We start from the raw sequence: 17,475 nt of genomic DNA, 5'->3' as shown, positions 1-17,475 counted from the left end.
AATACTACTGTATTTCTGATGATTTCAGTTGATTTTGTCATTTTTTTTATGCTTGGAAATGCTTAATTTAGGGCAAAAATGTTGTAGAATATGCTTATTAAATGACAAAAAATAATAATAATCTGCAATGTGGTGAAACCGCAATATTTTAATCGTGGTGTGGTGAGGGACGACTTTACCGTCGATTTTCGTTCTGTTAAAGTTAAAAAAAAAGTTAAAGTGCCACTGATAGTCACACACACACTGGGTGTGGTGAAATTACCCTCTGCTTTTGAGAGGTGAGGGGAGCAGTGAGCAACAGCGGTGGCCGCGCTCGTAACAATACTCCGTTCCGAATAAAAACACAAAACACATTTTATAGACGATCATAGTTTCACATGCAATCAAAACAATGCAAATTGAATAATAAAGTAACATTGAATGTCACTTTTAATTAATGACCTTGTTGGAGCCACGTGGGTGCCATATTTGTACTTTGCTATGCGTTAATTTCTTGTATTCAGTATTGTTTCTCTCCTTCTTTATCAGAGTGCTGGCACTCACAACTTTCTTGGGCCACCACGGTGGTTAATTTGCACTAAAGTGTCAGATTCTTTGTTTGCAGGCAAACTGATATTTGAAACGTCATCAAGGGCCCGATCCACTAAGTACTATGAGTAGGCGTTTTGTGTGTTATTTACTAAAACTGTTAGTGCAATTGACAAGTGGTGCAGCTATGTGGTTTTTGCGTGTGCTAACGTGGCTTTTCTGTTAGTGCAATTGACAAGTGGTGCAGCTATGAGGTTTTTGCGTGTGCTAACGTGGCTTTTCTGTTAGTGCAATTGACAAGTGGTGCAGCTGTGTGGTTTTTGCGTGTGCTAACGTGGCTTTTCTGTTAGTGCAATTGACAAGTGGTGCAGCTATGAGGTTTTTGCGTGTGCTAACGTGGCTTTTCTGTTAGTGCAATTGACAAGTGGTGCAGCTATGTGGTTTTTGCGTGTGCTAACGTGGCTTTTCTGTTAGTGCAATTGACAAGTGGTGCAGCTATGTGGTTTTTGCGTGTGCTAACGTGGCTTTTCTGTTAGTGCAATTGACAAGTGGTGCAGCTATGTGGTTTTTGCGTGTGCTAACGTGGCTTTTCTGTTAGTGCAATTGACAAGTGGTGCAGCTATGTGGTTTTTGCGTGTGCTAACGTGGCTTTTCTGTTAGTGCAATTGACAAGTGGTGCAGCTATGAGGTTTTTGCGTGTGCTAATGTGGCTTTTCTGTTAGTGCAATTGACAAGTGGTGCAGCTATGTGGTTTTTGCGTGTGCTAACGTGGCTTTTCTGTTAGTGCAATTGACAAGTGGTGCAGCTATGTGGTTTTTGCGTGTGCTAACGTGGCTTTTCTGTTAGTGCAATTGACAAGTGGTGCAGCTATGAGGTTTTTGCGTGTGCTAACATGGCTTTTCTGTTAGTGCAATTGACAAGTGGTGCAGCTATGAGGTTTTTGCGTGTGCTAACGTGGCTTTTCTGTTAGTGCAATTGACAAGTGGTGCAGCTATGAGGTTTTTGCGTGTGCTAACGTGGCTTTTCTGTTAGTGCAATTGACAAGTGGTGCAGCTATGAGGTTTTTGCGTGTGCTAACGTGGCTTTTCTGTTAGTGCAATTGACAAGTGGTGCAGCTATGTGGTTTTTGCGTGTGCTAACGTGGCTTTTCTGTTAGTGCAATTGACAAGTGGTGCAGCTATGAGGTTTTTGCGTGTGCTAATGTGGCTTTTCTGTTAGTGCAATTGACAAGTGGTGCAGCTATGTGGTTTTTGCGTGTGCTAACGTGGCTTTTCTGTTAGTGCAATTGACAAGTGGTGCAGCTATGAGGTTTTTGCGTGTGCTAACGTGGCTTTTCTGTTAGTGCAATTGACAAGTGGTGCAGCTATGAGGTTTTTGCGTGTGCTAACGTGGCTTTTCTGTTAGTGCAATTGACAAGTGGTGCAGCTATGAGGTTTTTGCGTGTGCTAACGTGGCTTTTCTGTTAGTGCAATTGGCAAGTGGTGCAGCTATGAGGTTTTTGCGTGTGCTAACGTGGCTTTTCTGTTAGTGCAATTGACAAGTGGTGCAGCTATGTGGTTTTTGCGTGTGCTAACGTGGCTTTTCTGTTAGTGCAATTGACAAGTGGTGCAGCTATGTGGTTTTTGCGTGTGCTAACGTGGCTTTTCTGTTAGTGCAATTGACAAGTGGTGCAGCTATGAGGTTTTTGCGTGTGCTAACGTGGCTTTTCACTCATATACTCCACAGTCATGTTGTCATGATCCTGCCTGTGGTGTTTTGCTATATATTCAAATAAGCAGCAGACATGTAGTGAAGTGAAGTGAAGTATATTTATATAGCGCTTTTCTCTAGTGACTCAAAGCGCTTTTACATAGTGAAACCCAATATCTAGGTTACATTTAAACCAGTGTGGGTGGCACTGGGAGCAGGTGGGTAAAGTGTCTTGCCCAAGGACACAACGGCAGTGACTAGGATGGCGGAAGCGGGAATCGAACCTGCAACCCTCAAGTTGCTGGCACGGCTGCTCTACCAACCGAGCTATACCGCCCCAATGTACCAGTTTTTATGGGCACTTTATTGTTATTTTGCCTGCTGAAGGCGCCCTCATGAGAGAGGCTGGCCCTAATTGCGAGTTGTGTGCTCCTGATGCGAAAAAAATGCATATTGCAAGAAGTTTTTGCCGCTCACCAATTAGACGCAATCCTATACGCACCGGCTCGTCAGATCAGCAGGTTTGCAGGTTTTAGTACACACTAGGGTTGTCCCGATATCAATAATTTGATACTTTCGTAGTTCTCCTAAAGGGAACTACGAAAAATTTCAATATAGGCTTTATTTTAACAGAAAATCTTACACTACATTAAACACTCGTAGTTAAAGAACAATTTTACCAGGTTAAATATAAATTAAAGGCATTTAAGACAAGTTAATGTTTAAAGTGTCTAATAATCACTAATTTCAACATATTAAAACTATTTTTACCTGGCAGGGTGCATGGATGGATTTAAAAAAAAATGCATCGTACAATTCTACGCGGACTGTACTTCTCATTGTATCCCATTGGGTTGAGTTTTTTTACTTGCCTTGATAAAGGATCTGAGCCGAGGATGTCGTTGTGGCTTGTGCAGCCCTTTGAGACACTCGTCGTTTAGGGCTATATAATTAAAGGGGAACATTATCACAATTTCAGAAGGGTTAAAACCAATAAAAATAAGTTCCCAGTGGCTTATTTTATTTTTCGAAGTTTTTCCCAAAATTTTACCCATCCCCGGAATATCCCGAAAAAAAGGCTTTTAAAGTGCCTGATGTTCGCTATCTGTGAAGCCACTGTGACGTCATCCAGTGCTTACAATACAAACAAACATGGCGGATAGCACAGTAAGATATAGCGACATTAGCTCGGATTCAGACCCGGACTTCAGCGGAGTAAGCGATTCAACAGATTACGCATGTATTGAAACGGTTGGTTGGAGTATGGAGGCAGATAGCGAAAATAGCTATTGACGCAATTCGGCCATGTCTGCCTTAGCATCGCCGGTAAAATGTGCAGACCAAAGGTTCGGGACTTTCGCATCTTGTGACACTGGATCAACTTAAATCCGCCGATTGGTAAGTGTTTGTTTGGCATTAAATGTGGGTGGAGGGAAACGCTGGATGCAAATATAGCTACAAATGTACATACAGCTAGCCTAAATAGCATGTTAGCATCAATTAGCTAGCAGTCATGCCGCGACCAAATATGTCTGATTAGCACATAAGTCAATAACATCAACAAGAAATCACCTTTGTGATTTCGTTGACTTTATCGTTGCAAATGCATCTGCAAGATATCCATACATCTCTGTGCCATGTATGCCTTAGCATTGCCGGTAAAATGTGCTGACCAAACGATCGGGACTTTCGCATCTTGTGACACTGGACCAACTTAAATCCGCCGATTGGTAAGTGTTTGTTTGGCATCAAATGTGGGTGGAGGGAAACGCTGGATGCAAATATAGCTACAAATGTACATACAGCTAGCCTAAATAGCATGTTAGCATCGATTAGCTGGCAGTCATGGCGCGACCAAATATGTCTGATTAGCCCATAAGTCAATAACATCAACAAAACTCACCTTTGTGATTTCGTTGACTTTATCGTTGGAAATGCATCTGCAGGTTATCCATACATCTCTGTGCCGTGTCTGCCTTAGCATTGCCGGTAAAATTTGCAGACCAAACGATCGGGACTTTCGCATCTTGTGACACTGGATCAACTTAAATCCGCCGATTGGTAAGTGTTTGTTTGGCATTAAATGTGGGTCGAGGGAAACGCTGGATGCAAATATAGCTACAAATGTACATACAGCTAGCCTAAATAGCATTTTAGCATCGTTTAGCTGGCAGTCATGCCGCGACCAAATATGTCTGATTAGCACATAAGTCAATAACATCAACAAAACTCACCTTTGTGATTTTGTTGACTTTATCGTTGGAAATGCATCTGCAGGATATCCATAAATCTCTGTGCCGTGTCTGCCTTAGCATCGCCGGTAAAATGTGCAGACACTCCGGCACATTCAATGGGGGTCTGGTGGCAGATTTCTTTGACTTTATCGTTGGAAACGCATCTGCTTTGAGTGTCGCAGGATATCCACACAATCTTGCCATCTCTGCAGTAGCATAGCTTTCGTCGGTAAAGCGTGCGGAACAAACGACTGACCATTTCGTCGACTTTCCCCACACCCTCGTATTTTGAACAAATTTCTTCCAATTTTGATGCCACTTTCGCATCTTTGGGCCAGTGGTGCAACTTGAATCCCTCCCTGTTAGTTTTGTTACACCCCCGGACAACACACCGACGAGGCATGATGTCTCCAAAGTACGTAAAACAGTCGAAAAAACGGAAAATAACAGAGCTGAGACCCGGTGTTTGTAATGTATTTGAGAAAATGGCGGCTTTATTACCAATGTGACGTCACGTTCTGACGTCATCGCTCCGAGAGCAAATAATAGAAAGGCGTTTAATTCGCCAAAATTCACCCATTTAGAGTTCGGAAATCGGTTAAGAAAATGTATGGTCTATTTTTCTGCAGCATCAAGGTATATATTGACGCTTACATAGGTCTGGTGATAATGTTCCCCTTTAAACTTTTATTGATTTGATTGATTGACACTTCCTAGTTTTTGCATGTACTTTCCAGGCTTCTACTTGACCTTGTTACTCTCAGACCGACATAAATGCAGCCTGTTCCGTGTTAGGTGGTCTGCAGTGCTGGAGCTCTGGTTCTCAAAGTGATCATGGTGGTACTTCGGCCATTACTCCGTGCCCTGTAGGAGAGGTCGTGTCCTGGTCGATTTAAGCTTGCATTACGACTTACACTACTCCCCCCCCCTTATTTAGGGTGCTTTATTGGTTCGATCAATGGATTTCTTCCATCAAAACATAGACATTTGAAGACATTGTAGGGGCAGTGTAAGTCATAAGTGCAAGTGTCCATCTTGAGACTTGGTTGTCCTTCCATAAGGAGCTTGTTGAGGCTCTTCCAATGCGCATTGTCCAACCTGTGACAAAAGGGAGCGGTGGAAAGCCTTTTTTTTCTTTGCAAGTTATTTCACCTCCATTGGAAAGAGAAATAAATGGAGGAATCGGCGCTGGCTGGCCACACACAGCATCCCGCGGGCTCGTATGTCGCTGAAGCTCGGTGAATAATTAATGTGACTTTGGGCGGTCACAGAGTGCTGATGCTGGCAATCGTCAGAATCAAGCGCGTACGCTGTGATAACACAATGCAGATGGAGGCCAAAAGAGCGCAAACTGGTAAATATTGATGCATTCCGGCAAACCTGCCGGCTTGTATTCAGTTTGGCCCTCTCAAACTCAGAATTCAAGACGCTCAACTGGGAACCTAGTCGCGCCCAAAGCTATCGTTTTTAGGGAAGTATACTAGGCTGAGTCACAAATTCCCACGCTCAAAAACATAACACTGCATCTTTTTTTAACGGCTGATGGCTAAAAAAAATGACATTCAATGTCGAGTGGAACCTCTAAAGCTGGAAATGTTGCACTTTGCTTAGGTTTCAAAACAATTCATTCCCCATAGTGTCAATATAATAGTATGAATCGCGACATCATTAAACCTTTACTGACTGTACAGCAGGGTTGTACAAATCACAGCCAATGAGTGTCTTCAATATGGCCCGCAAGACATGAGTTTAGTTGGGAATCTGTCTTCAAATTAATTGTAACTATCTGACCGTCAACATGAGTAATTAAGGTCAAGGACTATTCATTTTGCTTTAAAGCAAACTTTGCACTGAATTTACCTCTGTGACCCAATCCAAACAACCTTCCCTAGTCATGGCGCAAAAAAAATGCAACCAGCACAAAAGTCAACACACATGGTCACACATAACCCAACCTGTGTACTGAATTTTGTGGATATTATTAAAAAAAATGTCCACGCACTCTAAAAATTTTTAAGTTACACCCATTTAAATCCATGACAATGCATGGTGGGAAATATGCAAAATATTTTTTCAAATGTATTTTATTCTATTTTATTATTTTATATTCTATTTTAGGTGCTTGATATTTCTGATCGATTACAGAATTGTAAAGTGTTCGTCACGGAAGTAAACAAGGGAGGATTTGAACTTTCACATACTCTTAATATCCAATATGTCCAAATTTGACTTGGAGGCTGCATTGCGCTAGACTGCGTGTAAAGTAAGTAAGTAACAAGAAACTATATATATATATATATATATATATATATATATATATATATATATATATATATATATATATATATGTGTGTGTGTATATGTATATAAATGTATGTCTGTATAATGTGTGCGTGTGTTTATGTGTATGTATATACTGTATATATATGTATATATACATCTATATGTATATATATATATATATATGTATACATATAGATGTATATATATATATATGTATATATATATATATGTATATATACATACACATATAAACACACGCACACATTATACAGACATACATATATATACACATATACATACACATAAATACATATATACATATATACGTGTATATATATATATATGTATGTGTGTTTATATGTATTCATATATACATATGTATACATATAAACGTATATATACACATATAAATGTGTATATATGTATGTATACTTTTATATGTGTATGTGTGTATATATATATATATATATATATATATATACACACCGTATTTCCTTGAATTGCCGCTTGGGTGCTAATAATTTAAAACCTCTTCTCACTCCTGCGCTTACCAAAGGCATGCGGTAAAAGTAAGCATGTGCTAATTATTTTAAAACCTCTTCTCACTCCGGCACTTACCAAAGGTATGCAGTAAAAATTTGAGTGTGATGTAAGCTCGGACCTTAAATCCTACTGAATAGCTCTTAATCTTCTTCCCTTTATGCGATTTCAAATTACCGGTATTGAAATCAGCCTCCTCCATTCTGAAAATGATGACAGGGGAAGTGTCACTCGTGACGTCACGAGTTTGACCAGGCGGTAATACTAAGCATGCGCTAATTATTTTGGGAAGCGAGTTTGAGCCGTCAGTAATTCAAGGCAAGCGCATACTATATGCCCTGCGGCAATTCAAGGAAATACGATATATATATATGTATATATATATATATATATTATACATACTTAAACGAAAATCTTGGTGGGACACCGAACTGTGCGACTCCACATTCTCCAACTCTAGAGGTTCCACCGTAAATAGGTGTGGTCCCGCACTCGTGCATGTGCCGCAATGCTCTTTGCCACCAATCAGAAGCGGCACGAAAGCAACTAACGATGTGGCGCTGCAGTGGCCATGATTAACACTCAAGGCCTCATCCACCCGCTCTTTTCCACTCCTTGTTGGTTGAGAATGTGCCTTGGACCGACTCTCCCTCCTTCTTGTCTTGAGCATCCAGTACGTTTGTCTGCCCCCCCCCCCCCCCTCCCCCCCCATCCCCCTCCCTACGTCTCCGCCCACACCTCTGAGACCCCCTGTACTTGTTGTACCGCCCCTCCACCCCCACCCCGCCATCCGTCAGTTTTGTGTCACGGCAAGGGCCCCTTCTCTCTCAAGCGCAACGCCAAGCTGCTAAGTTGGCTTGAGGAAGGTAACTCTTGTACGCTCCCTGCACAAGCTGTGAAAAGGTAAACGCCATCCCTCCTGTTTTCATCTTTGGTGTCTGTGGGGTTCTTTGTTGATCATTGACAATTTTTATAATTTTTTTTTTTTTTTTTTGAGGGGGCATCATCATTTTGCACAGTGCTTCATTTGGAATTCATTGCCTGGATCATGCTGGATGCCAAGGCTGCTGCTGCGACACTAATATTAATAACGCAGATAGTCCCTCACTCTCAATCTGTGGGACATCAAATTTGAAGACCAGGTTGGGTGGACGGAAGAGCTTCATTCCAGCTAATGCTCCCTGCCAGCCCCGGCTTGGGGTTGGCGGTGACCATTGGCCGGAAGTCGCTGCGGGCTCTCGCACAATTCGCCGACGGACGCTCACGCTGACGTGCGCCCTGTGTATCACTTCCTGTGTCCAAACCCGTCTCCTCCGTAGATGGCGGGGCGGCGAACTTTGGCCTCAACTTCCTCACCTTCATCATCCTCTTCAACAACCTGATTCCCATCAGCCTGCTGGTCACGCTGGAGGTCATCAAGTTCATCCAAGCCTTCTTCATCAACTGGGTGAGTCCACGTTTGAAGTATCGACAAAAGTAAATGCCCCGTATTTTCTGGACTATTTAAGGCCCACTGCTGATGAATGGTCTATTTCATGGGTGTCAAACTCTGGCCCGCGGGCCAAATTTGGCCCTTGAGGCAATATCAAATTAACATTAGAGCTGGCCGGCGGTTCTACACTGCATTCGCCGCTAATACTCATACTTTTCCAACCATTCTCTCGAATTTCTCCAGATTTCCACCCGGACAACAATATTAGGGGCATGCCTAAAAGGCACTGCCTTTAGCGTTGTCTACAATATGTCGTCACGTCCGCTTTTCCTCAAAACAAACAGCATGCCGGACAAGTCATATAATATACGCGACGTATACACACACTTAAGTGAATGCCAAGCATACTCGCTCAACAGCCATACAGGTCAGACTGAGGGTGGCGGTTTAAACAACTTTAACACTGTTACAAATATGCGCCGCACTGTGAACCCACAGCAAACAAGAATGACAAACGCATTTCGGAAGAACATCCGCACCGTAACACAACATAGACACAACAGAACAAATACCCACAAACCCTTGCAGCACTAACTCTTCCGGGACACTACAATATGCACCCCCCACTACCACCTAACCACACCCTCCCACCCCAACCCCACCCATCGCATTATTTTATTTTAGGATTTATTAGCCTGTGGAAAAATGTAATGTTGATATTTACCTCAGAAGGCTGCAAATAGAAAAGAGGCATTAAATGTTTTATTTACCGGGGCGGTATAGCTCGGTTGGTAGAGTGGCTGTGCCAGCAACTTGAGAATTGCAGGTTCGATTCCCGCTTCCGCTATCCTGGTCACTGCCGTTGTGTCCTTGGGCAAGACACTTTACCCAATTGCTCCCAGTGCCACCCACACTGGTTTAAATCTAACTTAGATATTGGGTTTCACTATGTAAAGCGCTTTGAGTCACTAGAGAAAAGCGCTATATAAATATAATTCACTTCATTAAAAAAAAATTTTTTTTTACCATTGATGTTTTTTGTCTTTTTTTTTTTAAGTTGACTTTGCACTATTAAGTCATATAAGTATTGCTTGTTCCATATTCAGTGGTAAAGATATTTAATATAATAGATAATTAACAATTTATTAATGCACTTTCTCTTGCTACTTCATGGCGTGAATGTTTGATTCATCCATTATTGTTATTTTATTTTCGAATGTATTATTAGCCTGTGGAAAAAGTTTATTTTGATATTTACCTCAGAAGGCTGCAAATAGAAAAGAGGCACTCAATTTTTATTGAAATTTTATTTAATATGCCATTGATATTTTTTAATTATTATTATTATTATTATTATTTGAAACTTGATTTTGCATGTCACTATAAAGTTATATAAGCCTTGCTTGTTCAATATTCAATGCAAAACTTGTTTGGGTCCCTATTAAAAGGTTCATTTGTTCAACCTTGGCCCTCGCCTTTGTTCAGTTGAAAATTTCGGCCCTCTCTGTATTTGACTTTGACACCCCTGGTCTTTTTTTTTTTTTTAATTCAGAAGTGTACACAATTTTGGAAATAAGAGCTAAAACGGTGCTGTCCACACATGTGGCCACTAAGCCTTTAGAGCTTAGTGGCCCCAAATTTGGCCCGCTGTGTAATTTCATTAGACCCTTTAGGCAATATCAAATTAACATTAGAGCTGGACCGCCGCTGTAACACAGCATTCACCACTAATACTCATACTCGTCAACCCTCCCGATCTTCCCGGGAGACTCCCGAAGTTCAGTGCCCCTCCCGAATTTCTCCCGATTTCCACCCGGACAAAAATATCGGGGGTTTCCGTAAGAGCACTGCTTTTGGCGTCCTCTACATGTCGCCACGTCCGCTTTTTCTCCATACAAACAGCGTCCCGGCCCACTCACATAATATATGTGGCTCATACACACAAACAAGTGTATGCAAGGCATACTTGGTCAACAGCCATACAGGTCACACTGAGGGTGGCGGTATAAACAACTTTAACACTGTTACAAATATACGCCACACTGTGAACCCACAGCAAACAAGAATGACAAACACATTTCGGGAGAACATCCGCACCGTAACACAACATAAACACAACCGAACAAATACCCAGAACCCCTTGCGTCACTAACTCTTCCGGGACGCTAGAATATACACCCCCGCTACCACCAAACCCCGCCCCAACTCAAACCCGCCGCCGAAAAGAGGCATTCAATTTGTATTTTTATTTTATTTGATACGCCATTGATATTTTTTCATTATTATTATTTAAAACTCAATTTTGCATGTCACTATAAAGTTATATAAGCCTTGCTTGGTCAATATTCAATGCAACACTTGTTTGGGTCCCTATTAAAGGATTCATTTGTTCAACCTCGGCCCGCGGCTTTGTTCAGTTTTAAATTTTGGCCCACTCTGTACTTGAGTTTGATTTAGAGGTTTTAAAAGTAGTTATGTTGATGACTAAGCTGGGAATGAGAACACAAACTGCAACTGAAGTCTTTGCTATTCTTGGGAGCGCAATGGCTAAAATATTAATATTTTGTTTCAGTGGACAATCTTGAAAAACAAAACAAACTGACAATGTTTATTTAATTCTGTTAATGTTGCTATTTTGTACACCAAAAAAAAATTGTGAACATCCATTCATCCATTTTCTACTACTTGTCCCTTTTGGGGTCGCGGGGGGTGCTGGAGCCTATCTCAGCTGCATTCGGGCGAAGGGCGGGGTACACCCTGGACAAGTCGCCACCTAAAGTTTCCCATTTGTATTACTTCAAAATATCATCCCTTCAGACCACGCCTCCTTCAAGCCACGCCCCCTTATGCAACCCAATCCAATCCACTTTATTTATATAGCACATTTAAACACAAAATGTTTCCAAAGTGCTGCACAACAGTATTAAAAAAACATTCAAATACTATCCTGAGCTCCACCAATGACTGAATAAAAACAAAAAATAAAAATAAATACATATAAAAACAATATAAAATAAATATGATTAAAAACGATTTTAAGCCTGAAACCAATTAAAACAGTAAATAAAAATCAAAAACCCACTCCTTAAATCCTAATTTTGCCCCTGAAGCCAAGAATGGGGGATGCATGAGTGCTGCCGGCACAATCCTTTAACTGGATGGCCGCCAGACTACTACTAATACACACGCAAACAGAAAGCAGTCTTTTAATGCTCACAAATACATTTATATACCAAGTATTTATTGTACGTGTGCAAGGTTCCGAGTGTGGTGTACGTATGTCTGCAAATGTGAGTCATGTAACTTTTATTGCAAATATTGATCCGTCAAGCTAGCCGGGGGTTTTGGATTAGGTATGGTACGGTGGCGCTTTAATGCAGTCGCATAATTCAGGCTTTATTAGCGTGTAAAAAATGGACATTTTTATTAAGTGTTCCTTGCAAACAGCAGGGATGGATTATACACACTGTAGCTTGTACAGTTTTTGTTGTAGCGTGTTGGATCTCATTCTGGGATTTAAAAAAGCTAAGTGGCAAAACTAGAAAAATGTGTTTTGCCTTTATAGAAAAGGTGAATATAAATACTAGGATTGTATGGCAGGGGTCACCAATGTGGTGCCCATAAGGACCAGATGAGTCGCCCGCTGGCCTGTTCTAAAAATAGCTCAAATAGCAGCACTTACCAGTGAGCTGCCTCTATTTTTTTAATTGTATTTATTTACTAGCAATCTGGTCTCGCTTTGCTCGACATTTTTAATTCTAGGAGTGACAAAACTCAAATAGAATTTGAAAATCCAAGAAAATATTTTAAAGACATGGACTTCACTTGTTTGAATAAATTCATTTATTTTTTTTACTTTGCTTCTTATAACTTTCAGAAAGACAATTTTAGAAAAAAATACAACCTTAAAAATGATTTTAGGATTTTTAAACACATATACCTTTTTACCTTTTAAATTCCTTCCTCTTCTTTCCTGACAATTTAAATCAATGTTCAAGTACATTTATTTTTTTTATTGTAAAGAATAATAAATAGATTTTAATTTAATTCTTCATTTTAGCTTCTGTTTTTTCGAAGAACAATATTTGTGAAATATTTTTTCAAATTTATGATTAAAATTAAAAAAAATATTCTGGCAAATCTAGAAAATCTTTAAAATGAAATTTAAATCTTATTTCAAAGTCTTTTGAATTTCTTTTAATATTTTTGTTCTAGAAAATCTAGAAGAATTCATTATTTGTCTTTGTTAGAAATATAGCTTGGTCCAATGTGTTATACATTCTAACAAAGTGCAGATTGGATTTTAACCTATTTAAAACATGTCATCAAAATTCTAAAATTAATCTTAATCAGGAAAAATTACTAATGATGTTCCATAAATTATTTTTTGAATTTTTTCAAAAAGATTTGAATTAGCTAGTTTTTCACTTCTTTTTTTCGGTTGAATTTTGAATTTTAAAAGAGTCGAAATTGAAGATAAACTATGTTTAAAAATTAGATTTTCATTTTTTTTCGTGTTTTCTCCTCTTTTAAACTGTTCAATTAAGGTTTTTTTTCATCATTTATTCTCTACAAAAAAACCTCCTGTAAAAGGAAAAAAAATGTACGACGGAATGACAGACAAAAATACCCATTTTTATATGTAGATTTATTTATTAAAGGTAAATTGAGCAAATTGGCTATTTCTGGCAGTTTATTTAAGTGTGTATCAAACTGGTAGCCCTTCGCATTAATCAGTACCCAAGAAGTAGCTCTTGGTTTCAAAAAGGTTGGTGACCCCTGTTGTACGGTATCCCGGTATTGGTATAGTACCGCGATACTATTGAATCATATTCGGTACTACACCGCCTCTGAAGCGCATCGGTACCGCAACCCCCCGTCCACCCGTCGTCGTCACGTCATGACATTTCTGGTTTACGAGCAAATGAGCATTTTCGGCGGCGCACAATCACAGAGTACTTACAAGCAGACACAGTGTGTAGACAGAAAAGGGAGAACGGACGCATTTTGGCTTAAAAACCAAAGATAAAGGTGAAGTTATAACACTGAAACGCCCTCAGGAAGAGGTGCCTTGAGACATGCTAGCTAGCCATGCCCGCATCTGCAGTGTTGTAGCTACTTCTAAATCACTAATCCTGGTCTCCATGGCGACAAATAAAGTAAGTTTCTTACAAGTATCATCCCTGCAGGACGAGGAATAGCTAAACATGCTTCACAATGTAAACAAACACCATTGGTGGATCTACACTTAACATCCACTGTAATGATACCAAGTACAGGAGCGTATCAAGTCAATACTGCTATGATTTTATCGATATTTTTTAGCATCACAAAATCTTCTTTTGTTTTTTTAACATTCCTATTATGTTTATAAACTCAGGAAATATGTCTCTGGACACGTGAGGACCAATGTATGATCCTGTAACTACTTGGTATCGGATCGATACCCAAATTTGTGGTATCATCCAAAACTATTGTAAAGCATCCAAACAACAGAAGAATACGTGTTTATTACATTTTAACAGAAGTGTAGATAGAACATGTTAAAAGAGAAAGTAAGCAGATATTAACAGTAAACGAACAAGTACATTAATAATTCATTTTCTACCTCTTGTCCTTAATAATGTTGACAAAATAATAAAATGATAAATGACACAATATTATACTGCATATGTCAGCAGACTAAATTAGGAGCCTTTGTTTGTTTACTTACTACTAAAAGACAAGTTGTCTTGTATGTTCACTATTTTGTTGAAGGACAAACTTGCAATAAGAAACATATGTTTAATGTACCCTAAGATTTGTTGGTAAAATAAAGCCAATAGTGGAATTTTTGTGGTCCCCTTTATTTAGAAAAATTCTGAAAAGTACCGAAAAGTACCAAAATGTTTAATATTTTGGTACTGGTACCAAAATATTGGTATGGGGACAACACTAATAAGTACAAAAGAGGAGAGGGAAAAAAACCTGGCTGGTGCTTAAGCAGCCATTCTAACAGTAAATTGCGATGAGCAATCCACACAAAAAAACAACAACATACAATATTAATAATCTTAATAATAAAACATAATAAACATCAAATAATGTAAGGTGTGTTTCTAAATAGTCTTCTGCATCTTAACTATTTCAAACCCTTCACATTATGCATTTATGCGCTAATAGCAGTATTGATACACAAGTTATTTACTTCCTTTTTTATTTTATTTTTATTTTGTACTTTTATTTCATTTGTTCTGTGTCTGAATATGTGGCTACTTTAAATCAGTGGTCCCCAACATTTTTGTAGCTGCGGACCGGTCAACGCTTGATCATTTTTCCTGCGGGGGTTGAGGGCGGGGATTATTATTATTATTATTTGTTTTTTTTTGTTTTTTGTTTTTCTTTGTCATGAAAAAGGGAGGTTTTTGGGTTGGTGCACTAATTGTGAGTGTGTCTTGTGTTTTTTATGTTGATTTAATAAAAAAATAAAAATAAAAAAAATAATAAAAAATTATTCCCGGTGGTTTGGGGACCACTGCTTTAAATGACAAATATCTATCTACTCATTAATGCAGGGGTATTAAACTTGTTTACATTGCTGGCCGCCAAAAATATCATACTCATTTATAATCGCACCACTACGCGTTTGATCATTTCAACAGATTGACTGACAACTCGCTTTGAAATCTTAAATTGCGGTGACAAGCAGAGGTTTATTTTGATTTAGAATATCCTTTAGTGTGATCATATAATATTAAAGGCCTACTGAAACCCACTACTACCTACCACGCAGTCTGATAGTTTATATATCAATGATGAAATATTAACATTGCAACACATGCCAATACGGCCTTTTTAATTTACTAAATTGCAATTTTAAATTTTGCGCAAAGTATCGTGTTGAAAACGTCGCCGTACGATGACGCGTGCGCGTGACGTCACGGATTGTAGCGGCCTTTTTTTATTTCAGCCCCGATCCTAGCTATAAGTAGTCTGCTTTAATCGCGTAATTACACAGTATTCTGGACATCTGTGTTGCTGAATCTTTTGCAATTTGTTCAATTAATAATGGAGACGTCAAAGAAGAAAGATGTAGGTGGGAAGCGGTGTATTGCGGCCGCCTTTAGCAACACAAACAGCCGGTGTTTCCTTGTTTACATTCCCGAAAGATGACTATGGAACAGAGCGGTCAAGCGAATATGGTTCACTACCACATGTCAGGTTTCGGTGAGAAAATGGTGGTAAAAAGTCTGCTCTTACCGTAGACATGAGCGTAGAGCTTGCGTCGATCCTCGTGCACCTGTCAAAGAGGCAGCTGCGGACTCTCTTGCCTCCTCCGACCGGCCGCCCCCGAACGTGGAATGCTTCCACCGTGGAGGAGGGGGGAAAAAATATCAGGCTGCCTTCGCTGCCTTCGGTTCACATCGTCGAGAAACGTGGTTTCCCTCAGAGAAACTGGCGGTCACCACACCCCTCCGACTTTCACTAAAACGCTAAAACACTAGTAACACAATAAGCAGATAAGGGATTTTCCAGAATTATCCTAGTCAATTTGTCTAATAACATCTGAATCGCTCTGACGTCTATTTTTTTTTTTTAATTCATTTTTCCTAGTCCTTCACTCTACTCGGCATAGCTCGGTTGGTAGAGCGGGCGTGCCAGCAACTTGAGGGTTGCAGGTTCGATTCCCGCTTCGGCTGTCCTAGTCACTGCCGTTGTGTCCTTGGGCAAGGCACTTTACCCACCTGCTCCCAGTGCCACCCACACTGGTTTAAATGTAACTTAGATGTTGGGTTTCACTATGTAAAGCGCTATATAAATATAATTCACTTCACTCTCACTTTCCTCATCCACGAATCTTTCATCCTCGCTCACATTAATGGGGAAATTGTCGCTTTCTCGGTTCGAATAGCTATTGCTGCTGGAGGCTCCCATTATAAACAATGTGAGGAGCCCTACAACCCGTGACGTCACGTGCACATCGTCTGCTACTTCCGGTACAGGCAAGGCTTTTTTTTTAGCGACCAAAAGTTGCGAACTTTATCGTCGATGTTCTCTACTAAATCCTTTTAGCAAAAATATGGCAATATCGCGAAATGATCAAGTATGACACATAGAATGGACCTGCTATCCCCGTTTAAATAAGAAAATCTCATTTCAGTAGGCCTTTAAAGGATAGATGTTGTGCAATTGCACGCAAATCCTTTTTTTCTCCATAAAAACTGAAAGCTCAAATATCAATAAAGATTAGATGATTGATGCACATTATTCCCGGACTTCTGCGGGCCACATGAGTTTGACACCTGTGTACTAATGCATCAACACTATTGTATTAGTTGGTGGTTACATTGTTGATATCGTTGTATGTTTTTTTGTTGTCACGCTCCAGGACACCGACATGATCTATGAGCCGACAAACACCCCCGCCATGGCTCGTACCTCCAATCTAAATGAAGAGTTAGGCCAGGTAAAAACAAACACATATATATTTATTTAATACAGTTTGAATACACTTATAAAGAACATAATGTCATGGCTGTCTTGAGTTTCCAATCATTTCTACAACTCTTACTTTTTTGTGATAGAGTGATTGGAGCACATACTTGTTGGTCACAAAAAACATTCATGAAGTTTTTAGTTTTTTTTATGAATTTATTATGGGTCTACTGAAAATGTGACCCCATCTGCTGGTATCAAATTAGCTTCATGGCATGGCCTCTTAACTTCATGTGAGTGATTATTATCCCTGTTAAATAGGGCTCATGTGATGCAGTATTTAGACTCGGTTAA

The 17,475-nt window shown here is 39.7% G+C and overlaps 1 protein-coding gene across 6 annotated transcripts in view; it reads left to right on the top strand.

The window, feature by feature from the left end:
* LOC133546053 (phospholipid-transporting ATPase IA-like) overlaps nucleotides 1-17,475 on the top strand; it is a 441,030-nt gene that overhangs the window by 146,293 nt on the left and 277,262 nt on the right. For all 6 annotated transcript variants that reach the window (XR_009804972.1, XM_061891880.1, XM_061891879.1 and 3 more), the window contains 2 exons: nucleotides 8,594-8,721; nucleotides 17,075-17,152. Coding sequence is in view for 5 of the 6 variants with exons in the window: in XM_061891880.1 (XP_061747864.1) it covers nucleotides 8,594-8,721; nucleotides 17,075-17,152 (206 nt within the window). In the remaining variant the exon portion in view is untranslated. The remainder of the gene's footprint in view (nucleotides 1-8,593; nucleotides 8,722-17,074; nucleotides 17,153-17,475) is intronic.

This window comes from Nerophis ophidion, linkage group LG29 (genome assembly GCF_033978795.1).
Source record: "Nerophis ophidion isolate RoL-2023_Sa linkage group LG29, RoL_Noph_v1.0, whole genome shotgun sequence".
NCBI classification, from domain to species: domain Eukaryota; kingdom Metazoa; phylum Chordata; class Actinopteri; order Syngnathiformes; family Syngnathidae; genus Nerophis; species Nerophis ophidion.
Note: the sequence above shows the minus strand (reverse complement) of the source record. Positions and strands in the feature narration are given on the sequence as shown.